This window comes from Oncorhynchus masou, unplaced genomic scaffold, assembly GCF_036934945.1.
Source record: "Oncorhynchus masou masou isolate Uvic2021 unplaced genomic scaffold, UVic_Omas_1.1 unplaced_scaffold_980, whole genome shotgun sequence".
Taxonomy (NCBI): domain Eukaryota; kingdom Metazoa; phylum Chordata; class Actinopteri; order Salmoniformes; family Salmonidae; genus Oncorhynchus; species Oncorhynchus masou.
This window is the reverse complement of record NW_027016313.1, coordinates 200750-225853: the sequence shown is the minus strand read 5'-3', so window position 1 is coordinate 225853 and position 25104 is coordinate 200750. Positions and strand designations below refer to the sequence as shown.

Below are 25104 nucleotides of genomic sequence, written 5' to 3'. Positions count from 1 at the left end.
AGACAGTTCTACTGTAGCGTCTACTAGTGGGCCGTATGTTAGACAGTTCTACTGTAGCGTCTACTACGAGCCGTATGTTAGACAGTTCTACTGTAGCGTCTACTAGTGGGCCGTATGTTAGACAGTTCTACTGTAGCGTCTACTAGTGGGCCGTATGTTAGACAGTTCTACTGTAGCGTCTACTAGTGGGCCGTATGTTAGACAGTTCTACTGTAGCGTCTACTACGAGCCGTATGTTAGACAGTTCTCTACTAGTAATGTTAGACAGTTCTACTGTAGTGGGCCGTATGTTAGACAGTTCTACTGTATGTTAGACAGTTCGTCTACTAGTGGGCCGTATGTTAGACAGTTCTACTGTAGCGTCTACTAGTGGGCCGTATGTTAGACAGTTCTACTGTAGCGTCTACTAGTGGGCCGTATGTTAGACAGTTCTACTGTAGCGTCTACTAGTGGGCCGTATGTTAGACAGTTCTACTGTAGCGTCTACTAGTGGGCCGTATGTTAGACAGTTCTACTGTAGCGTTTACTGAATGAATCAGGGATGTTGTGTCATTCAGCATCATGTCTGTTGATGAAAACAGAAGATATTTATTGAAATAAGAGAGAGAGACTTCCAAATCCAGACTAAATCTGTGTGCAAACCCTGTGTTGTGAATGCCTGTGTACGTACGTACACACATAGGAATCACAGTGATGATAACAGTAGTGTCTGTGTAACCTCCCAGTTCTTCCCTCTGAAGACAGCAGGCACCACAGAGATCCTTCATTGATTCATCATAGTGAGGCGTTACACAGTGAGCTGTTCCTGTGATATGCTGCAGCTCCTACAGGCCGAGGCTCATGGAAGGCTGCCTCCTTACTTCATTCTCATTCTAGATGTAATTCTAAGGCAGGCAGGTAGACAGTTTGTCTTACTAATATGCACGTGTGTAACCCAGTAAGTCACACGTTGGTGACACAAACAGTGTCCGCTGATCTCCCTCCCTGTGTAGAAGGAACATGGCTGTACTGGCAGTCAGGGACTAGGCTAAGACAGCAGGCTTCCACAGAGATCCCATGATTCATAGAAGGAACACGGCTGTACTGGCAGTCAGGGACTAGGCCGATGTTCCCTCCCTGTGTAGAAGGAACATGGCTGTACTGGCAGTCAGGGACTAGGCTGATAGCAGGCTTCCCTCCCTGTGTAGAAGGAACATGGCTGTACTGGCAGTCAGGGACTAGGCTGATAGCAGGCTTCCTCCCTGTGTAGAAGGAACATGGCTGTACTGGCAGTCAGGGACTAGGCCGATAGCAGGCTTCCCTCCCTGTGTAGAAGGAACATGGCTGTACTGGCAGTCAGGGACTAGGCTGATAGCAGGCTTCCCTCCCTGTGTAGAAGGAACATGGCTGTACTGGCAGTCAGGGACTAGGCCGATAGCAGGCTTCCCTCCCTGTGTAGAAGGAACATGGCTGTACTGGCAGTCAGGGACTAGGCTGATAGCAGGCTTCCCTCCCTGTGTAGAAGGAACATGGCTGTACTGGCAGTCAGGGACTAGGCCGATAGCAGGCTTCCCTCCCTGTGTAGAAGGAACATGGCTGTACTGGCAGTCAGGGACTAGGCCGATAGCAGGCTTCCCTCCCTGTGTAGAAGGAACATGGCTGTACTGGCAGTCAGGGACTAAGCTGATAGCAGGCTTCTGTTGGTACGCAGCAGCAGGAGTGCCTGCTCTCTTCTTCTCTTCCCTCTTCTTCTGTCTGTCCAGATAGTAGAACGCTGCGATGAGGAAGAGGCCAGAGGAGGAGACAGTCACACTGCAGGCATAGAACACATAAGAGTAGTGTCCTGTACTGTCCACCAACATGCCTGGAAGAGAGGGACATGGCAACAGGCACAGCGTTAGGAAAGACTTGGGGAACACTTCATTTGAAGGGTACCTACATTACCATGTCATGACACGTTCATAACCACACAAAACAGTTGGTAAGCAGTACATAAAAGCATTTCCTAGAAGGCTTGTATCAACAACCACACGCGGTGCTACGCCAGTGAAAGAACAGCTATATTTAAGCGTGTCTGTGTGTGTCCTCATAACACATTCCTCTGAACTGGATGCGAGTTCAGTACAACTAGTTCAGTACAGCTCTGCCAGGACCCACTGAGCACAGGGCGGCTACTACCAGGCGTTGACATTAGAGTTGCCATGGCGCTGGAAACCAGAGACCACCTTAGGAGTTCAGCAGGGGTAGACTAGGCCACGCCCTCCTCCAGTCAGCCTGCCCCAGAGCCGTTCTCTGTCGACCCAGACCTTCCTACCCGCCTGACGCACGCACACACACACGCACACACGCACGCACGCACACACACACGCACACTGTGGAAACCAGAGCACATGACCCATTCACATCCCGCAGCGAGACATGGGAATCCAGCAGAAAGAACATTCCATTTCCCTGTGTGACAAAACTCAGACCCTCCTCAGTCCTCATATAACAGGTTTATACACACGCACAACTCACGACCCTCCCCACGTCCTCATATAACAGGTTTATACTGGGCATAACCAGCAGACCCATCCCCAGTCCTCAAAACTCAGACCCTCCCCAGTCCTCATATAACAGGTTTATACTGGGCATAACTCAGACCCTCCCCAGTCCTCATATAACAGGTTTATACTGGGCATAACTCAGACCCTCCTCAGTCCTCATATAACAGGTTTATACTGGGCATAACTCAGACCCTCCTCAGTCCTCATATAACAGGTTTATACTGGGCATAACTCAGACCCTCCTCAGTCCTCATATAACAGGTTTATACTGGGCATAACTCAGACCCTCCCCAGACTCAGTCCTCATATAACAGGTTTATACTGGGCATAACTCAGACCCTCCTCAGTCCTCATATAACAGGTTTATACTGGGCATAACTCAGACCCTCCTCAGTCCTCATATAACAGGTTTATACTGGGCATAACTCAGACCCTCCTCAGTCCTCATATAACAGGTTTATACTGGGCATAACTCAGACCCTCCTCAGTCCTCATATAACAGGTTTATACTGGGCATAACTCAGACCCTCCTCAGTCCTCATATAACAGGTTTATACTGGGCATAACTCAGACCCTCCCCAGTCCTCATATAACAGGTTTATACTGGGCATAACTCAGACCCTCCTCCCTCAGTCCTCATCCTCATAACAGGTTTATACTGGGCATAACTCAGACCCTCCTCAGTCCTCATATAACAGGTTTATACTGGGCATAACTCAGACCCTCCTCAGTCCTCATATAACAGGTTTATACTGGGCATAACTCAGACCCTCCCCAGTCCTCATATAACAGGTTTATACTGGGCATAACTCAGACCCTCCCCAGTCCTCATATAACAGGTTTATACTGGGCATAACTCAGACCCTCCTCAGTCCTCATATAACAGGTTTATACTGGGCATAACTCAGACCCTCCTCAGTCCTCATATAACAGGTTTATACTGGGCATAACTCAGACCCTCCTCAGTCCTCATATAACAGGTTTATACTGGGCATAACTCAGACCCTCCCAGTCCTCATATAACAGGTTTATACTGGGCATAACTCAGACCCTCCTCAGTCCTCATATAACAGGTTTATACTGGGCATAACTCAGACCCTCCTCAGTCCTCATATAACAGGTTTATACTGGGCATAACTCAGACCCTCCTCAGTCCTCATATAACAGGTTTATACTGGGCATAACTCAGACCCTCCTCAGTCCTCATATAACAGGTTTATACTGGGCATAACTCAGACCCTCCCCAGTCCTCATATAACAGGTTTATACTGGGCATAACTCAGACCCTCCTCAGTCCTCATATAACAGGTTTATACTGGGCATAACTCAGACCCTCCCCAGTCCTCATATAACAGGTTTATACTGGGCATAACTCAGACCCTCCTCAGTCCTCATATAACAGGTTTATCCTCATAAACAGGTTTATACTGGGCATAACTCAGACCCTCCTCAGTCCTCATATAACAGGTTTATACTGGGCATAACTCAGACCCTCCTCAGTCCTCATATAACAGGTTTATACTGGGCATAACTCAGACCCTCCTCAGTCCTCATATAACAGGTTTATACTGGGCATAACTCAGACCCTCCTCAGTCCTCATATAACAGGTTTATACTGGGCATAACTCAGACCCTCCTCAGTCCTCATATAACAGGTTTATACTGGGCATAACTCAGACCCTCCTCAGTCCTCATATAACAGGTTTATACTGGGCATAACTCAGACCCTCCTCAGTCCTCATATAACAGGTTTATACTGGGCATAACTCAGACCCTCCTCAGTCCTCATATAACAGGTTTATACTGGGCATAACTCAGACCCTCCTCCAGTCCTCATATAACAGGTTTATACTGGGCATAACTCAGACCCTCCCCAGTCCTCATATAACAGGTTTATACTGGGCATAACTCAGACCCTCCTCAGTCCTCATATAACAGGTTTATACTGGGCATAACTCAGACCCTCCCCAGTCCTCATATAACAGGTTTATACTGGGCATAACTCAGACCCTCCTCAGTCCTCATATAACAGGTTTATACTGGGCATAACTCAGACCCTCCCCAGTCCTCATATAACAGGTTTATACTGGGCATAACTCAGACCCTCCTCAGTCCTCATATAACAGGTTTATACTGGGCATAACTCAGACCCTCCCCAGTCCTCATATAACAGGTTTATACTGGGCATAACTCAGACCCTCCTCAGTCCTCATATAACAGGTTTATACTGGGCATAACTCAGACCCTCCTCAGTCCTCATATAACAGGTTTATACTGGGCATAACTCAGACCCTCCTCAGTCCTCATATAACAGGTTTATACTGGGCATAACTCAGACCCTCCCCAGTCCTCATATAACAGGTTTATACTGGGCATAACTCAGACCCTCCTCAGTCCTCAACTCAGACCCTCCCCAGTCCTCATATAACAGGTTTATACTGGGCATAACTCAGACCCTCCTCAGTCCTCAACTCAGACCCTCCTCAGTCCCCCACAACCCCCTTATACTGGGCATAACCCCTCAGACCCCCACAGTCCTCATATCCCCCAGAACCCCCTCATGTCCCCATATAACCCCCTTTATCCTCCATAACTCAGATCCCCCACAACCCTCATACCCCCACACCCCCCTATATCCCCCACAACCCCCCTATAGCCCCCACAACCCCCCTATAGCCCCCACAACCCCCTATAGCCCCCACAACCCCCCTATATCCCCCACAACCCCCTATATCCCCCACAACCCCCATATAGCCCCCACAACCCCCCACTCCACAGATAGCATATGAACATGTCATAAGCCATGTAAAGAATCTACACATAATTAAAGAAAATGAGCTGTAAAAGTGAACATGTTTATCTTTGTCCCATGGCATAATGTGTGGCGGTACAATCCTGACAGGAGCGATACACACAGTACCTGCGAGCGGCGGTCCAATCAGCAGTGTTCCACTCTCTAACATACTGATGAGACCCAGGGCAGAGGGGAACCGGCTCATCTCCACCGTCTCCATCAGCACCGTGAAGAGCAGAGAGCCAATCACAGACATGGACAGACCAAAGATGACCACGTAGATCAGGAGCACGGGGAAGGTGGCGGCCGCACCACAGATACTGTTACTCAGCCCGTTGACCAGGAGGGCTACCGCAAACACATACACAAAACAGCCACTGCCCCTGAGAGGAGGAGGAGGAAGAGGAGGAGGAGGAAGAGGGAGTAAGAGAAAACCAATTTATTATCCATTTTTGTTTTCAGATCACATAATTTTTTATTAAATGTTTTCTTGTTTGGGATTCGAACCAGCAACCCTCCGGTCCAGTTGCTGACCCACTCCTAACCTCTAACATCCAGGCTACAGTACCTGAAGCGCGGCAGGCCGAAGAAGACAGCCGCCACGGGTCTCACAGCAATGTTAACCAGGCCCAGTACGGCCATCAGTAGCGCGGCTCGGTCCTGTTCCATACCATTGGCTGTAGCATAGGGCACCAGGTAGACCAGGGGAACTACAAACCCCAACATCATCCACGTCACTCCCAGGGCGTAGGCACGGTAACGAGGGTTACTGACCAACAGGTCAAAGGCCATGTGTCTCCGTAGGAACACGACAAGGTCACTGAGCGCTGTCCTAAGTCTTGTCTTAAGTCCCTCCTTCTCCTGTTGGAGAGGACCTTTGATTGGTTGCTTGCTGAGCCCCTGGGCAGCCTTGTTAGTGAGTGTCCTCTGGGCTCCACTGTGTTTGGCCCCCAGGGGCCTCATGACAGCCCCACACACGCAGCAGTTCAACAACAACCCTCCCAGGACCAGGAAGCTGCCTCTCCAGCCAAACTGGCCCAGCAGGAAGTTGGCCAGCAGGGGTAAGGTGCTGAGGCCCAGTGCCGTGCCGGTGGACGACAGGGCGTTGGCAAACGCCCGCCGCCTCAAAAAGTAGTGGCCCATCATGGTCACAGAGGGCTGGAAGGACAGGCAGAACCCCAACCCTGTATGAGGAGGACAGAGGAACTGATGAGGGTGACTCATAATGCCCCATAGAAAGAAGGAGACATCTTATATTGGGGGGTTATAGTGTGTGTGTGTGTGTGTGTGTGTGTGTGTGTGTGTGTGTGTGTGTGTGTGTGTGTGTGTGTGTGTGTGTGTGTGTGTGTGTGTGTGTGTGTGTGTGTACCCTCTGACCTGCGATGATGCTGGTGATGTAGAGTTCTGTGATGGTTCTGGCCAGGGCGCTGACCACCATGCCTAGTCCACTCAGAACCCCTCCCACCATCACCGTTACCCGGCAACCAAAGCGTTCCACGAGCACGCTGCATAGTGGACCTGGAGAGACAGGGAAACAATGTTCAATCACAATATACACACACACACACACACACACACACACACACACACACACACACACACACACACAGAAAACAATGTTCAATCACAATACACACACACACACACACACACACACACACACCACCACACACACACCTGGAGAGTGGAGAGACAAGAAAACAATGTTCAATCCCAATACACACACACCACTAACACACCACAAATCTGGAGAGACAAGAAAACAATGTTGAATCACAATACACACACACCACTAACACACCACACACCTGGAGAGACAAGAAAACAATGTTCAATCACAATACACACACACACACCACAACACACACACAACACACCTGGAGAGACATGAAAACAATGTTCAATCACAATACACACATTAACACACCACACACTCCCCAAAAGCATACAATGGACTGATTAGCATATCAGATCACAATAATTAGCATCATCAATGCATTATCCCTGAACATGGAACAATAGTCTGCGAATAGAGGACAGGACGCTGTTCGTTTCCACTAAAACACAGCTGCTGAAACCCACTCTGAAACGTCCTTCAGCAGACACTTCCTCCCCATGCCGGGAACGTCTGGTGGACCACAGCTTCAAACTATACAACTACAAATCAGTTCAGTCGGCCAGACTTGTTAGTTGGTGTTACAGGCTTATGTACATGTGCTAACCAAAATTAGCCTGTGAATAGGTCATGAGGTTACCCAGACAGGGACAGGTGTCTAAGTGTACAGGCTCTTACAATAATGTGATCAGAAACACATGATCTGAATGATCATCTTCCAGCTCTTCAATCCAACTCTCCAAGACAGACCAAAGCTAACAGGAGTACCTATCAGGCTAATTGGTTCAAACGAACATGAGATTCAGAGTACTGAGAAATGAGAACTCTTGGTACTGTCTTTGATGTGGGAATAATGAGTCCATTCTTTGTGCTGTCTCATCTGTGCTCTTGTGTCATGATAATGTCTGCTCCAGTCATGTGGTCCAGTCTGGTCTCTGTTGTGATAATGTCTGCTCCAGTCATGTGGTCTAGTCTGGTCTCTGGCGTGATAATGTGATAATGTCTGCTCCAGTCATGTGGTCTAGTCTGGTCTCTGTCGTGATAATGTCTGCTCCAGTCATATGGTCCAGTCTGGTCTCTGTCGTGATAATGTCTGCTCCAGTCATGTGGTCCAGTCTGGTCTCTGGCGTGATAATGTCTGCTCCAGTCATGTGGTCTAGTCTGGTCTCTGGTATGATAATGTCTGCTCCAGTCATGTGGTCCAGTCTGGTCTCCGTCGTGATAATGTCTGCTCCAGTCATGTGGTCTGGTCTCTGGCGTGATAATGTCTGCTCTCATGTGGTCCAGTCTGGTCTCTGTCGTGATAATGTCTGTGATAATGTCTGCTCCAGTCATGTGGTCCAGTCTGGTCTCTGGCGTGATAATGTCTGCTCCAGTCATGTGGTCCAGTCTGGTCTCTGTCGTGATAATGTCTGCTCCAGTCATGTGGTCCAGTCTGGTCTCTGGCGTGATAATGTCTGCTCCAGTCATGTGGTCCAGTCTGGTCTCTGTCGTGATAATGTCTGCTCCAGTCATGTGGTCCAGTCTGGTCTCTGGCGTGATAATGTCTGCTCCAGTCATGTGGTCCAGTCTGGTCTCTGGCGTGATAATGTCTGCTCCAGTCATGTGGTCCAGTCTGGTCTCTGTCGTGATAATGTCTGCTCCAGTCATGTGGTCCAGACTGGTCTCTGTCGTGATAATGTCTGCTCCAGTCATGTGGTCCAGTCTGGTCTCTGGCGTGATAATGTCTGCTCCAGTCATGTGGTCCAGTCTGGTCTCTGGCGTGATAATGTCTGCTCCAGTCATGTGGTCCAGTCTGGTCTCTGGCGTGATAATGTCTGCTCCAGTCATGTGGTCCAGTCTTGTCTCTGTCGTGATAATGTCTGCTCCAGTCATGTGGTCCAGTCTGGTCTCTGGTGTGATAATGTCTGCTCCAGTCATGTGGTCCAGTCTGGTCTCTGGCGTGATAATGTCTGCTCCAGTCATGTGGTCTAGTCTGGTCTCTGTCGTGATAATGTCTGCTCCAGTCATGTGGTCCAGTCTGGTCTCTGGCTTGATAATGTCTGCTCCAGTCATGTGGTCTAGTCTGGTCTCTGTCGTGATAATGTCTGCTCCAGTCATGTGGTCTAGTCTGGTCTCTGGCGTGATAATGTCTGCTCCAGTCATGTGGTCTAGTCTGGTCTCTGTCGTGATAATGTCTGCTCCAGACATGTGGTCTAGTCTGGTCTCTGTCGTGATAATGTCTGCTCCAGTCATGTGGTCTAGTCTGGTCTCTGGCGTGATAATGTCTGCTCCAGTCATGTGGTCTAGTCTGGTCTCTGTCGTGATAATGTCTGCTCCAGTCATGTGGTCTAGTCTGGTCTCTGTCGTGATAATGTCTGCTCCAGTTATGTGGTCTCGTCTGGTCTCTAAGAATGTTCCTCAGTCCTTGGTGAACTCTGCTCCCATCCCTCCAGCTCTTTCTTAGTCTCCCTGGGAGATGGGTTGCCTCCTGTCGTGATAATGAACAGTGTTCTGACATACGCTTTGGCCCTAGGTCTGGGACTTCCGAGACTATTTCTGAAACTATCCCTCCATCTATTTTTCCCTCCATCCCGTCTCTCCCTCTGTCCCTACAACCATCCCTCCCTTCCATCTCTCTCTCCGTCCATCCAAACTCCATCTCTCCCTCTGTCCCTACAACCATCCCTCCCATCCATCTCGCTCTCCCTCCATCCAAACTCCATCTCTCTCTCTGTCCCTACAACCATCCCTCCCTTTCATCTCTCTCTCCCTCCATCCAAACTCCATCTCTCCCTCTGTCCCTACAACCATCCCTCCCTTCCATCTCTCTCTCCCTCCATCCAAACTCCATCTCTCCCTCTGTCCCTACAACCATCCCTCCCTTCCATCTCTCTCTCCCTCCATCCAAACTCCATCTCTCCCTCTGTCCCTACAACCATCCCTCCCTTCCATCTCTCTCTCCCTCCATCCAAACTCCATCTCTCCCTCTGTCCCTACAACCATCCCTCCCTTCCATCTCTCTCTCCCTCCATCCAAACTCCATCTCTCCCTCTGTCCCTACAACCATCCCTCCCTTTCATCTCTCCCCCAGTGTCCTCCAGATTAATTTGGTTAGAACCAACCCCTGTCCACTGGAAAATCATTGCAGCCTTAAAAATCATAATATCTTGGTCCAACTGAGAAAAAAAATCTCCAGTTTGACACACAGGCACTACATTCATTTCCCCAATATGACACATGATGCTGGTTCTCATCAGTTGTTGACTAAAAGCACTGCTAGCCAAGAACACATACTTACAATTGACTCATTTAGCAGACACTCTTATCCAGAGCAACTTACAGTAGTGAGAGCATATATTTTCATACTGGTCCCCCATGGGAATCAAACCTACAACCCTGGAGTTGCAAGCACCATTCTCTACCAACTGAGCCACACCAGACCACACACATATGTAACCTTTGACAACTAGAAATGAAGAACACTGACATTACGCAATAATAATTACATGAATTCAGAATCTACAGTCATGACATTGGATCAACTGGAGGTTTAATATAGATGGATCAACTGGAGGTTTAATATAGATGGATCAACTGGAGGTTTAATATCGATGGATCAACTGGAGGTTTAATATAGATGGATCAACTGGAGGTTTAATATAGTTGGATCAACTGGAGGTTTAATATAGATGGATCAACTGGAGGTTTAATATAGATGGATAAACAGGAGGTTTAATATAGATGGATCAACTGGAGATATATCATATTACTTCAGTGAATCACCATTTAATGTTCCTCTTCACACTATCATATTACTTCAGTGAATCACAATTTAATGTTCCTCTTGGCTTTAGTTCTCCTCAGCATGAAGAGAAAGAGGAGGAAGGGGAGGGAGGGTCAGGGTGATAGAAAGAGGAGGAATGAGAGGAGGAGGGTCAGGGTGATAGAAAGAGGAGGAAGGGGAGGGAGGGTCAGGGTGATAGAAAGAGGAGGAAGGAGGCTCAGGGTGATAGAAAGAGGAGGAATGAGAGGGAGAGAGGGTCAGGGTAGAAAGAGGAGGAATGGAGGGAGGGAGGGTAGAGGAGGAAGGGGGAGGGTCAGGGTGATAGAAGGGGGTATGAGAGGGAGAGAGGAAGAGAGAGGGTCAGGGTGAAAGAAGGAATGAGAGGGGAATGAGAGGGGAGAGGGGGGGAGGGTCAGGGTGATAGAAAGAGGAGGAATGAGAGGAGGGAGGGTCAGGGTGATAGAAAGGAGGAGGAATGAGAGAGAGGAGGGTCAGGGTGATAGAAAGAGGAGGGTTGAGAGAGAGGGAGGGTCAGGGTGATAGAAAAGAGGAGGAATGAGAGAGGAGGAGGGAGGGGAGGGTCATAGTGATAGAAAGAGGAGGAATGAGAGGGAGGGAGGGTCAGGGTGATAGAAAAAGAGGAGGAATGAGAGGGAGGGAGGGTCAGGGTGATAGAAAGAGGAGGAATGAGAGGGAAGGAGGGTCAGGGTGATAGAAAGAGGAGGAAGGGAGGGTCAGGGTGATAGGGAGGAGGAATGAGGAGGGAGGGAGGGTCAGGGTGATAGAAAGAGGAGGGTCAGGGTGATAGAGGGAGGGGGAGGGTCAGGGTGATAGAAAGAGGAGGAATGAGAGGGAGGGAGGGTCAGGGTGATAGAAGAGGGAGGAATGGAGGAAGGGGAGGGTCAGGGTGATAGAAAGAGGAGGAATGAGAGGGAGAGGGTCAGGGTGATAGAAAGAGGAGGAGGAGGAGTCAGGGTGATAGAAAGAGGAGGAATGGAGGGTCAGGGTGATAGAAAGAGGAGGAATGAGAGGGAGAGGGTCAGGGTGATAGAATAGAGGAGGAATGAGAGGGAAGGAGGGTCAGGGTGATAGAAAGAGGAGGAATGAGAGGGAGGAGAGGGTCAGGGTGATAGAAAGAGGAGGAATGAGAGGGAAGGAGGGTCAGGGTGATAGAAAGAGGAGGAATGAGAGGGAGGGAGGGTCAGGGTGATAGAAAGAGGAGGAATGAGAGGGAGGAATGAGGGTCAGGGTGATAGAAAGAGGAGGAATGAGAGGGAGGGAGGGTCAGGGTGATAGAAAGAGGAGGAATGAGAGGAGAGGGTCAGGGTGATAGAAAAGAGGAGGAATGAGAGAGAGAGGGTCAGGGTGATAGAAAGAGGAGGAATGAGAAAGGAGGAATGAGAGGTCAGGGTGATAGAAAGAAGGAATGAGAGGGAGGAGGGTCAGAGGAGAATGAGAGGGTCAGGGTGATAGGAGGGTCAGGGTGAGGAATGAGAGGGAGAGGGAGGGTCAGGATGATAGAAAGAGGAGAGGAATGAAAGGAGGGAGGGAGGGTCAGGGTGATAGAAAGAGGAAATGAGAGGGAGGGAGGGTCAGGGGATAGAAAGAGAGGGAGGGAGGGGAGGGTCAGGGTGATAGAAAGAGGAGGAATGAGAGGGAGGAGGGTCAGGGTGATAGAAAGGAGGAGGAATGAGGAGGGTCAGGGAAGGAGGGTCAGGGTGATAGGAAGGGTCAGGAGGAAGGGTGATGAAAGAGGGGAGGGAGGGAGGGTCAGGGAGGGTCAGGGTGATAGAAAGAGGAGGAATGATAGAAAGGGAGGAATGAGAGGAGGAGGGAGGGAGGGTCAGGGTGATAGAAAGAGGAGGAATGAGAGGGAGGGAGGGTCAGGTAGAAAGAGGGGGAATGAGAGGGAGGGAGGGTCAGGGTGATAGAAAGAGGAGGAATGAGAGGGAGGGAGGGTCAGGATGATAGAAAGAGGAAAGAGAGAGGAGGGTGATAGAAAGAGGAGAGGGAGGGTCAGGGTGATAGAAAGAGGAGGAATGAGAGGGAGGGAGGGTCAGGGTGATAGAAAGAGGAGGAATGAGAGGGAGGGAGGGTCAGGGTGATAGAAAGAGGGAGGAATGAGAGGGAGGGAGGGTCAGGGTGATAGATAGAAAGAGGAGGAATGAGAGGGAGGGAGGGTCAGGGTGATAGAAAGAGGAGGAATGAAGGAGGAGGGTCAGGGTGATAGAAAGAGGAGGAATGAGAGGGGGAGGGTCAGATAGAAAGAGGAGGAGGAGAGGGAGGAGGGTCAGGGTGATAGAAAGAGGAGGAATGAGAGGGAGGGAGGGTCAGGGTGATAGAAAGAGGAGGAATGAGAGGGAGGGAGGGTCAGGGTGATAGAAAGAGGAGGAATGAGAGGGAGGAGGGAGGGTCAGGGTGATAGAAAGAGGAATGAGAGGGAATGAGAGGGAGGAGGAGGGTCAGGGTGATAGAAAGAGGAGGAATGAGAGGGAGGGAGGGTCAGGGTGATAGAAGGAAGGAGGGTCAGGGTGATAGAAAGAGGAATGAGAGGGAGGAGGGTCAGGGTGATAGAAAGAGGAGGAATGAGAGGGAAGGAGGGTCAGGGTGATAGAAAGAGGAGGAATGAGAGGAGGGAGGGTCAGGGTGATAGAAAGAGGAGGAATGGAGGGAGGGAGGGTCAGGGTGATAGAAAGAGGAGGAATGAGAGGGAGGGTCAGGGTGATATAAAGAGGAGGAATGAGAGGGAGAGAGGGTCAGGGATAGAAAGAGGAGGAGAGGAGAAGGGTGAGAGGAGGAATGAGAGGGAGGGAGGGTCAGGGTGATAGAAAGAGGGTCAGGAGGGAGGGAGGGTCAGGGTGATAGAAAGAAGAGGGAGGGTCAGGGTGATAGAGGAGGAATGGAGATAGAGGGAGGAGGGTCAGGATGATAGAAAGAGGAGGAATGAGAGGGAGAGAGGGTCAGGGTGATAGAAAGAGGAGGAAGGAGGGTCAGGGTGATAGAAAGAGGAGGAGGAATGAGAGGGAGGGTCAGGATAGAAAGAGGAGGAATGAGAGAAAGAGGGTCAGGAATGAGAGGGAAGGAGGAGGAGGAATGAGAGGGAAGGAGGGTCAGGGTGATAGAAAGAGGAGGACTGAGAGGAGGAATGAGAGGGAGGGTCTGGGTGATAGAAGAAAGAGGAGGAATGAGAGGGAGAGAGGGTCAGGGAGGGAGATAGATAAATAAACATTGGGCCACCAGAACAATGGACTACTGGTCCTGTCTGTCCCGTCTGGCCCTGAGCTACCGCCCTGTAATAACAAACAGAGGCTGAGTCATACACAACCCAACACACAAACACACCGCGGCACGTCTGAACCTGGGCCGCCCGTTCTCACACAGGGTAATAGCACGCACACACACGGGCCCGAACAGAAAGCATCCGCAGTGTTACCAGAACTCTTCACCTAACCTCTCACCCTTACTCTAAACACTCAGCCTGCAAGGAAACACCCTATACTCCCTCTGTGTGTCAGTTAGTGTCCAGTGTGTGTGTGTGTGTCCAGTGTGTGTATGGTACATCTGAACCCGGGCCGTTCCCAGGCGCAGGGTCACGGAAAAAGAGAGTTACCAGAACTCTTCACCTTAACCCCTCACATTTACTGTAAATCTACAGCCTGCCAGACAAACTGACTAACCCTTCATCTGTGTGTGTGTGTGTGTGTGTGTCCTGTGGGTTTGTGTCGAGTGTGTGTGTGTGTGTGGGTTTGTGTCGAGAGTGTGTGTTAGTGTGTGTGTGTCCTGTGGGTTTGTGTATAGTGTGTGTGTGTGTGTGTGTGTGTGTGTGTGTGTGTGTGTGTGTGTGTGTGTGTGTGTGTGTGTGTGTGTGTGTGTGTGTGTTTTCTGTGTCAACATACATTGAGGTGAAAGATAACACACAGTGAATCATTAACCTGTAGTTCTGTTTCATTGAAACAGACTGTTATGTATTGGAAGTACTTCAATCAGCCAAATAAAGACACGACAACAAATGTGTACAATCCTACAATGACAGGTAGCATCACTACCACCAGTGTGTGTGTGGGGGTGTGAGAGAGAGAGAGAGGGTGAGAGAGAGAGAGATGGTGATAGAGAGAGGGTGAGAGAGGGTGAGAGAGAGAGAGAGAGAGAGGGTGAGAGTGAGAGAGGGTGATCGAGAGAGAGGGTGATAGAGAGAGAGAAGCAGCAGCAAGATTTGTGACCTGTTGCCACAAGAAAAGGGCAACCAGTGAAGAACTAACACCATTGTCAATACAACCCATATTGTTTTTAATTGAATTTAGAGAGGGTGATAGAGAGAGAAGGTGATAGAGAGGGTGATAGAGAGAGAGAGATTATGTGTGTTCCATCATGCAACAATGCCTCCATGTACAATGACAGAAGCGTCCTCACCACCAGCGTGCAGCACAGCAGTCATGATAGCAGGCACCCAGGACGTCTCTGTGTTGCTGGTGCTGAACTCAGCCTGTAGCTCTGTGTAAAAGATGCCAATACAGGAAGGGAAGGCCAGTGTTAGAGCCAGGACCAGGATAGTAGCCACCAGGACTACCCAGCCCCAGCCCCCATCCGGGGCCACCTGTTGGGCATACCCGTTCCCAGACAGCCCAGCCCCTGGTTCTCCAGTTGGGCCATTGTGGGGTGGTAACCCAGTAAGGTGGTGGTGTTGGAGGGAACCCTCCTCCTCCTCGTTTTCCTCCTGCTCCTCTGAGTCACTGTCTGTGCACCTCCTCACAGTACTGTGGTTCACCCCGGTCCAGTCCTGAGACGTCCGTGTCTCTACCACATCCTCTGACCCACTGGACCCCTCTGCTCCAACCTTGGAGCCCCTGGACCCCTCTGCCCTAACCTCAGACCCCCTGGACCTCTCTGCCCTAACCTCGGGTCCCTTAGGCCCCTGGGGGCCCTCTCCTCCACTACCCCTCCTCAGCAGGACTGTGTCGCCCTGGTTATGGTTCTGTCTGGTCCTCTGTGTCCTGTGGGACTGGTTCTGTCTGGCCTCCAACTCCACCCCCTCTGTCATCCTGCCTAGCTGGCTGTGGACTGGGCCTTCTGCTAGATCAGCTTCCTGTGTGGAGGATGACAGGGAGGGAGAGGATAGATGAGATGGAGGGAAGGAGAGTGGGATGAGAAGAAGGGTGGGAAGGAGGTAGAAAAAGAGAGAGAGAGCATGAGAGAGAGAGAGAGAGAGAGAGAGAGAGAGAGAGAGAGAGAGAGAGAGAGAGAGAGAGAGAGAGAGAGAGAGAGAGAGAGAGAGAGAGGTCTGATGTTGTTAGTTACTCAGAGGCAGCAGCAGCCCTGGCTGGCTGTGGTATTGGCTCTGTGTCTAAACAGCCCTGATAATGGATGCAGAAGGACACAGCGAAGCATGGCAGCCTCACTGGCTGAAGATATATTGTAAACGGATCAACTTGAGTAAATGTTTTCCATGAATACCCCCAAAATAGGCTATTAGACAGATCCTTTCTACCAATGCATAAAGGGTGTATAAGAGATCCGCCTTTCTTTGTCTCAACTCACTCACTTTTCAGCACCAGTATCTCTACTTGCACATCATCATCTGCTCATCTATCACTCCGGTGTTAATTTGCTCAATTGTAATGACTTCACTACTATGGCCTATTTATTGCCTTTCTGTTGTGTTATTGACTGTTTGTTTATTCCATGTATTCTACCTCCTTCTTCTCATCCCACTTCATTTGATTTGTATTCCACACCTCAATGTCAAACAGTTTTTTCTCAGAAAGGTGAGAAAGGTGACATTACCTGTTATTGTTTTGGCCATCATGAAAATTTTTAACTATGTTGTTGTTTGTGTCGCACTGCTTTGCTTTATCTTGGCCAGGTCACTGTTGTAAATGAGAACTTGTTCTCAACTGGTCTAACTGGCTAAATAAAGGTGAAAAAAATATATATAATTTACATTTTTTTTAAATCACCAATTAGCCTCAAAGACTACCTACCATATACATGGTAAATCGGATAATAACAAGGATGCACAGTCTATTGCTATAGCTGTAATAAAGTCATATGCAATTGTACATTTAAATAGATGTGAACAGATAAGCAATCTAAATACAAGTAATGTGGCACTCACATTGATTATAAAAGAAATGCATAATGGCTGTAACCTATCCTACACAAATCCCCTTGGTTTTCCTACCTGGAGTGTCCCTGATCAGCCCGTCAAAACCCGGCGAGATATTTTACCATTATCATGTCGATGAAGTCAGTGGGTGTTAGCATAATTCATTTACCATGAATACGATTATATCACTTTTCACAATGACCCTAAATCGCGCGGCTTCACCAATGTTTCCCCGGTGTCCATGTCCGGGCGTCAACACAGAACGCGTTACGTCGCCCGCGGCACCACAGGATGTGTGCAGAGAGAAAACATGCCTCTCAATCAGGTGGCGTGGCGTAAACTCGCAGTTCTTTCAACAACGCTGTCAAATCAAATCCTGGAGAACACCGGAGGATTCAATCGCCTCTTGTTCTCAACTTTCATTTGCCGGTCTGCCTGGCAGAAAGCCATCATGCTCAGTCACAGCACTGGATAGGACAAATCTCTCCGGCACCAATATTATCCAATCAGTTTGCCTACAGACAAGCCGTCAACAAAAATCCCCCTTTGTCATTATTGTAATCCCCAGGACTCGTGTTCACTTAATCTAAACTACTTCATAATAAATACAGAATTATCCAGATTAGGTTTACCATATAAAGCCCGGTTGCCTGTTTATCGTATAGTTTCTCGTCAGAGATCCCTTGCGAATTTGTCTCCATGGGAACAGAACGGCCCGGGTTTCTGGTTTGAACATGCAGCGCTACAGGATTTCAGACCGCAATACATCTAGAATAATGTAACAATCATTGGCCATTTTTGGAAACTAACATAACCTATTACAAAATATGTTGCAATGGGTCTAGGCTAAATAATGATATTAACATTGTCAGATGACATTTGTCATAGCCTATCCTCGATGATGCAATGTACAATCAGTTGCGGTTCTAGCTTGTTTGGTTCCCTGGGCGAAACCCCCGACATTTGGAACAACACAAATAAATAATCATAACATTTAAAACTATATAAATCTAAAAATATATACAAAAATACGCCTCATAAATGTACAAAAAATAAGTAACAAAGTCAAATAGAAACAAATATATATAATCAAATTATTACACTATTCATTTACTACCTCAAATCAAATTTTATTTGTCACATACACATGGTTAGCAGATGTTAATGCGAGTGTAGCGAAATGCTTGTGCTTCTAGTTCCGACAATGCAGTAATAACCAACAAGTAATCTAACTAACAATTCCAAAACTACTGTCTTATACACAAGTGTAAGGGGATAAAGAATATGTACATAAAGATATATGAATGAGTGATGGTACAGAGCAGCATAGGCAAGGTACAGTAGATGGTATCGAGTACAGTATATACATATGAGATGAGTATGTAAACAAAGTGGCATAGTTAAAGTGGCTAGTGATACATGTATTACATAAGGATGCAGTAGATGATATAGAGTACAGTATATACATATACATATGAGATGAATAATGTAGGGTATGTAAACATTATATTAGGTAGCATTGTTTAAAGTGGCTAGTGATATATTTTACCTTGTCTGCTCGGGGATTCGATTCAGCAACAGACTACTGGCATTACCCATCCTCCAACACTGCATCATCTTTAGCACAACTGATGTTAGAACTTTTCTTGTCCATTTATGACTACATTACCCATCCCCCAACACTGTCAACCAAGAGTCAAGACTACATTACCCATCCCTCAACACTGTCAACCAAGAGTCAAGACTACATTACCCCATCCCCCAACACTGTCAACCAAGAGTCAAGACTACATTACCCATCCCCCAACACTGTCAACCAAGTGTCAAGACTAAATTACCCATCCTCCAACACAAGACTGTCACATTACCCATTCCTCCAAGAGTCAAGACTACATTACCCATCCCCCAACACTGTCAACCAGGAGTCAAGACTACATTACCCATCCTCCAACACTGTCAACCAAGAGTCAAGACTACATTACCCATCCCCCAACACTGTCAACCAAGAGTCAAGACTACATTACCCATCCCCCAACACTGTCAACCAGGAGTAAAGACTACATTACCCATCCCCCAACACTGTCAACCAAGAGTCAAGACTAAACCAATTCACCTTGGTGGTGTGCAGACTGGTTTTATATTATTCTTAACGATTTCGCACAAACTAGGGAAAAAATGCAACAATATGTCTGTGAAACTATACATTCACAATATTATGAATGAATTGTGGTTTATTTGGTAGCATTTCGTAGTGTGACTGATTTTATTAATTGCATTAGTACTGTACAAAGTTAGAGGTGCGCTATTTGATAGATTCCCCGGCTCCCTCTACCTCGGGCTTCCTGTGGAGAGACCAGAGGTCAACCTACCTCCGCCCCCTCCCCATCTCCCCATCTTCTGAGTGGGAGACCTTCCCAGGCAGTAGCCTGCCGAGCTCACAAACTAGAATCAGGGCTCCCACTCCGACAAGGTTAATTGACCCACAGTCCCACACGGTGACATGATATCATTGACTTGACATGCAAATGAGCGATAGAAAACCGTTTGCGCAAATGTCACCATTCCTCATTTTCTGCAAGATGCCACCCTGGGCGGCTGCCCGTGTCACCCATACCCAAGTCCGCTACCGTTTACAATAATTAGGCCTCAATAAGCCATACCAAAAAATATATTAACCTAGTGATGCAAAATGCAACAATTTCAAAGATTTTACTGAGTTACTGTTCATATAAGGAAATCAGTCAATTTAAATAAATAAATTAGGCCTTAATCTGTGGATTTTACATGACTGGGAATACAGACAGATACACATCTGTTGGTCACAGAACAAAAGGTCGGGGCTCAGAAAACCAGTCAGTATCTGGTGAGACCATTGGCCTCATGCAGCACAACACATCGCATCTGTTGGTCACAGAACAAAAGGTCGGGGCGTGGATCAGAAAACCAGTCAGTATCTGGTGAGACCATTGGCCTCATGCAGCACAACACATCGCATCTGTTGGTCACAGAACAAAAGGTCGGGGCGTGGATCAGAAAACCAGTCAGTATCTGGTGAGACCATTGGCCTCATGCAGCACAACACATCTCATCTGTTGGTCACAGAACAAAAGGTTGGGGCGTGGATCAGAAAACCAGTCAGTATCTGGTGAGATCATTGGCCTCATGCAGCACAACACATCTCATCTGTTGGTCACAGAACAAAAGGTCGGGGCGTGGATCAGAAAACCAGTCAGTATCTGGTGAGACCATTGGCCTCATGCAGCACAACACATCTCATCTGTTGGTCACAGAACAAAAGGTCGGGGCGTGGATCAGAAAACCAGTCAGTATCTGGTGAGACCATTGGCCTCATGCAGCACAACACATCTCATTTGAATAGAGTTGATCAGGCTGTTGATTGTGGCCTGTGAAATGTTGTCCCACTCCTCTTCGATGGTTGTGAGAATATGTTGGTTATTGGTTGGAACTGGAACATCCTGTCCTACAAGCCTATCCCGAACATCCCAAACATGCTCAATGTGTATGTCACCCTGGTGAGTAAGCAGGCAATGGAAGAACTGGGACAGTTTACCCTTCCAGGAATTGTGTACAGATCCTTGCGACATGAGGCCGTGCATTATCATGCTGAAACACGAGATGATGGCGGAGGCTGACTGGCACGACAATGGGCCTCAGGATGTGGTCACGGTATCTCTGTGCATTCAACGTGCCATCGATAAAATGCAATCGTGTTCGTTATCCGTAGCTTATGTCTGCCCATACCATAACCCCACCACCACGGGGACCTCTATTCACAACGTTGACATCAGCAAACCACTCGCCCACACGATGCCATTCACGTGGTCTGCGGTTGTGAGGCTGGTTGGACGCACTGCCAAATTCTCTAAAACTATGTTGGAGGCAGCTTATGGTGGAGTAATTAACAACAGCTCTGGTGGAGTAATTAACAACAGCTCTGGTGGAGTAATTAACAACAGCTCTGGTGGAGTAATTAACAACAGCTCTGGTGGAGTAATTAACAACAGCTCTGGTGGAGTAATTAACAACAGCTTATGGTGGAGTAATTAACAACAGCTCTGGTGGAGTAATTAACAACAGCTCTGGTGGAGTAATTAACAACAGCTCTGGTGGAGTAATTAACAACAGCTTATGGTGGAGTATTTAACAACAGCTCTGGTGGAGTAATTAACAACAGCTCTGGTGGAGTAATTAACAACAGCTCTGGTGGAGTAATTAACAACAGCTCTGGTGGAGTAATTAACAACAGCTCTGGTGGAGTAATTAACAACAGCTCTGGTGGAGTAATTAACAACAGCTCTGGTGGAGTAATTAACAACAGCTCTGGTGGAGTAATTAACAACAGCTCTGGTGGAGTAATTAACAACAGCTCTGGTGGAGTAATTAACAACAGCTCTGGTGGAGTAATTAACAACAGCTCTGGTGGAGTAATTAAGAACAGCTCTGGTGGAGTAATTAACAACAGCTCTGGTGGAGTAATTAACAATAGCTCTGGTGGAGTAATTAACAACAGCTCTGGTGGAGTAATTAACAACAGCTCTGGTGGAGTAATTAACAACAGCTCTGGTGGACATTCCTGAAGTCAACATGACAATTGTACTCTCCCTCAAAACTCTGTGGCATTGTGTTGTGTGGCAAAACTGCACATTTTATGATTATTATTTTCCTTTATTTCAACAAGGAACACAGACAGACCTCTTTTACAGCTGGGCCCTGCGTATACATGTTTATACATACAGTTTAGGTACAATGATTAAAAAACTAAACAAGACAAACAAAACATCACAGATAATACAAAAAAAATATATATATATATACAACAACATATATACAACAACATATTACATTTCCACACAGGTTATTCTACAGCACAAGAACAGTTACAAGCAACACAAAAATAAAATGCTCCAATAAATATTTAAAATGGGAAACAGGGGGACAAGAGTCTCAGGTTGAAGTTTAGTCTGCAGGCTATTCCACAGGCAAGGAGAGTAACAGGAAAAGGCAGCCATACCCAACTCTGGGGAAATCACATGGGCCTCAAGTGTAATCCAATGCTTGAGACCTGGTTTTAGGAATTCTAATTCTAATGTTGATGAGTGACGATAAATAAGAAGGTAGTTTATTCAGAAGTGTTTTATAGACAAACACGAGAGCACGTTGTTCTCGTCTCACGGACAGCGAAGTCCAACCCACATTTTGATATAAAACACAGCGGTGAGTTCTGTAGCCAGCACCCGTAACAAACCCCTAATAAACCTAAGTGTGCAACGATAAGTAGCATCCAGCGATGTAAGTGTTGATGCCGTAGCATGTAGATAATATCCCCATAATCTATAACAGACATACAAGTAGCTTGCACAATTAGTCTTCTATTTGCAGAGGACAAGCATGTCCTGTTTCTATAGAGGAAGCCCAGCTTGATTTTTAGCCGTTTACAAAGTTTGTCAGTATGCATTTTAATAGACAGTTCATCATCCAATCATATCCCTAAGTGTTTATATACAGAGACCGGATTAATTTTAGTGGCCTTTTATTGTCCCCAGCACCTGTGTAATGATCATGCTGTTTAATCAGCTTCTTGATATGCCACACCTGACAGGTGGATGGATTATCTTGGCAAAGGACAAATTCTCACCAACAGGGATTTGAAAATAAATGTGTGCACAACATTTTAGAGAAATAAGCTTTTTTTTGAGTTTATGGAAAAATTCTGGGATATTTTATTTCAGCTCTTGAAACATGGGAACCAACACTTTACATGTTACGTTTATATTTTAGTTCAGTGTAGAATAAAACAGCTACCAGCTGACTTTTCCTGCGCTGCTGCCAGAAAGAACAGACGTCCTGAACTTTCCATCAGACTCAGTGTTGTGACACATCTCAGAGGAATTCACAGCTTTAGTTGACAGTAGGTATCATTTCCCATTGTTCTGATGCCTATTCAATCTGTCCTTGCGACCTTGGGGGTTCACGTGGGCAGGAAGCAGAGAGTAAACCTTCCACACGGTTCCACTCTGAAACAATGGAGACGCCTTGAGGTATCGCTTTCCTGCAGTCGAATGACCAAATCGCCCTCTAGTGGCCTCATGGGTGGAATTGGATTGTTTTTCACAATTTAATAATTAACACGTCTTTATTTATCACGTGTGTAATCCAGTAGTCTCACTTGTTGCTGAGAGCAGTATACACTCAGGTGACTGTAGTGTCATGGCAACCACTCACACAACGTCATGTGTAATCCAGTAGTCTCACTTGTTGCTGAGAGCAGTATACACTCAGGTGACTGTAGTGTCATGGCAACCACTCACACAACGTCATGTGTAATCCAGTAGTCTCACTTGTTGCTGAGAGCAGTATACACTCAGGTGACTGTAGTGTCATGGCAACCACTCACACAACGTCATGTGTAATCCAGTAGTCTCACTTGTTGCTGAGAGCAGTATACACTCAGGTGACTGTAGTGTCATGGCAACCACTCACACAACGTCATGTGTAATCCAGTAGTCTCACTTGTTGCTGAGAGCAGTATACACTCAGGTGACTGTAGTGTCATGGCAACCACTCACACAACGTCATGTGTAATCCAGTAGTCTCACTTGTTGCTGAGAGCAGTATACACTCAGGTGACTGTAGTGTCATGGCAACCACTCACACAACGTCATGTGTAATCCAGTAGTCTCACTTGTTGCTGAGAGCAGTATACACTCAGGTGACTGTAGTGTCATGGCAACCACTCACACAACGTCATGTGTAATCCAGTAGTCTCACTTGTTGCTGAGAGCAGTATACACTCAGGTGACTGTAGTGTCATGGCAACCACTCACACAACGTCATGTGTAATCCAGTAGTCTCACTTGTTGCTGAGAGCAGTATACACTCAGGTGACTGTAGTGTCATGGCAACCACTCACACAACGTCATGTGTAATCCAGTAGTCTCACTTGTTGCTGAGAGCAGTATACACTCAGGTGACTGTAGTGTCATGGCAACCACTCACACAACGTCATGTGTAATCCAGTAGTCTCTGCATAGACCTATAATATAAAGGAGCGGTAGTTCATTTCAAGAGTTGATGAAATCCTTGTTTTTCTTTCTAGGCCAGTGATATGGGGGCAGCAGGGTAGCCTAGTGGTTAGAGTGTTGGACCAGTAACCGAAAGGTTTCATGTTCAAATCCCCAAGCTGACAAGGTACAAATCTGTCGTTCTGCCCCTGAACAGGCACTGTTCCTAGGCCGTCATTGAAAATAAGAATTGGTTCTTAACTGACTTGCCTAGTTAAATAAAGGTAAAAAATAAAATAGGCCTGCCATGTTATTGTAAAACCTCTTCATAGGCTCACCCCACATACTGAGGACCAGAGAATCAAACATTTCACCAGGATATTTTTTTATTAGTCAACACAGCTCCACCCTGTTCACTTCCCATCAAGCACAGGGATGACATCAGCTACTCCGCTACATTTCCGTGGAAATGAGTGGGTTTACATTCAAGTCTACCTGTCCGTCAGGTACATGTTTTGTCTTTGCATACAGGTCTGTGTAAACTGAGGCAGATGCTGGCTAACTAAAGAAGTAACCCAAGTAATCTGTTTACGTTATTAATTTACTAATGACTGAGTTACGAATGACTTTGTCATTTAATCTGATTACAAATCTGAAGTAATCAGCCCAAACCCGTTGACCACATCCCATCAGGCCCATGTGGACTCTGAGAGGGGGTGTTTTGTCTAGTCTACCTTTGGCAGACCTTGAGCTACTCAGCTACCACTTATTGTCTTGGCTGATCTGTTCAGGATTCAGGATACAGTCTGTGGGGTCCCACCCTGGCCTCCACATTACTGGCAGTAGTGAAGGAAAACGGTTACTATAGTTGAACATCACCTTTTGACTCTTCTGGGTGTTTCCTCTTCTTATTGTCTTCACCATAAATACTTTTTTTTTTTATTTGAAACAAACACAGGAATCAAGAGAATCACAACCCTCAGATCATTTAGATCAGGCGTCACCAACCTTTTCTGGAATCAAGATCACATTGAGTCAAAATGCAAGCTGAGATCTAACACTCAGATTTAAAAAAAAAACAAGACAAAAAAAATCAAGTTTCTGCAACATTAACCTATTCAAAACAGTTCTGGTAGCAACGAGGTTTGTGCAGTAGGCTTTCGGCCCAATGCAGTAGGCTTTAGGCCCAATGCAGTAGGCTTTAGGCCCAACACAGTAGGCTTTAGGCCCAATGCAGTAGGCTTTAGGCCCAACACAGTAGGCTTTAGGCCCAATGCAG

The 25104-nt window shown here is 47.2% G+C and overlaps 1 protein-coding gene across 1 annotated transcript; it reads right to left on the bottom strand.

Moving 5' to 3' along the window:
• Positions 1-1115: 1115 nt before the first annotated feature.
• LOC135538543 (monocarboxylate transporter 6-like) lies at positions 1116-17403 on the bottom strand. Its single transcript, XM_064964432.1, has 6 exons — positions 16879-17403; positions 15111-15783; positions 6697-6837; positions 5888-6503; positions 5446-5702; positions 1116-1843 (listed from the first exon to the last, which is right to left on the bottom strand). The coding sequence occupies exons 2-6, from the start codon at positions 15736-15738 to the stop codon at positions 1218-1220; spliced, it is 2268 nt and encodes a 755-aa protein (XP_064820504.1). The 5' UTR covers positions 15739-15783; positions 16879-17403; the 3' UTR covers positions 1116-1217.
• Positions 17404-25104: the final 7701 nt, after the last annotated feature.

Coding starts and splice junctions, on each gene's coding strand:
- LOC135538543 (XM_064964432.1), bottom strand. CDS start 15,738: ATGACAGAGGGGGTGGAGTTGGAGGCCAGACAGAACCAGTCCCACAGG. Junction 6,504..6,696: donor CATCACCAGCATCATCGCAG/GTCAGAGGGTAC, acceptor CTCCTCATACAG/GGTTGGGGTTCTGCCTGTCC. Junction 5,703..5,887: donor TTCGGCCTGCCGCGCTTCAG/GTACTGTAGCCT, acceptor TCCTCCTCTCAG/GGGCAGTGGCTGTTTTGTGT.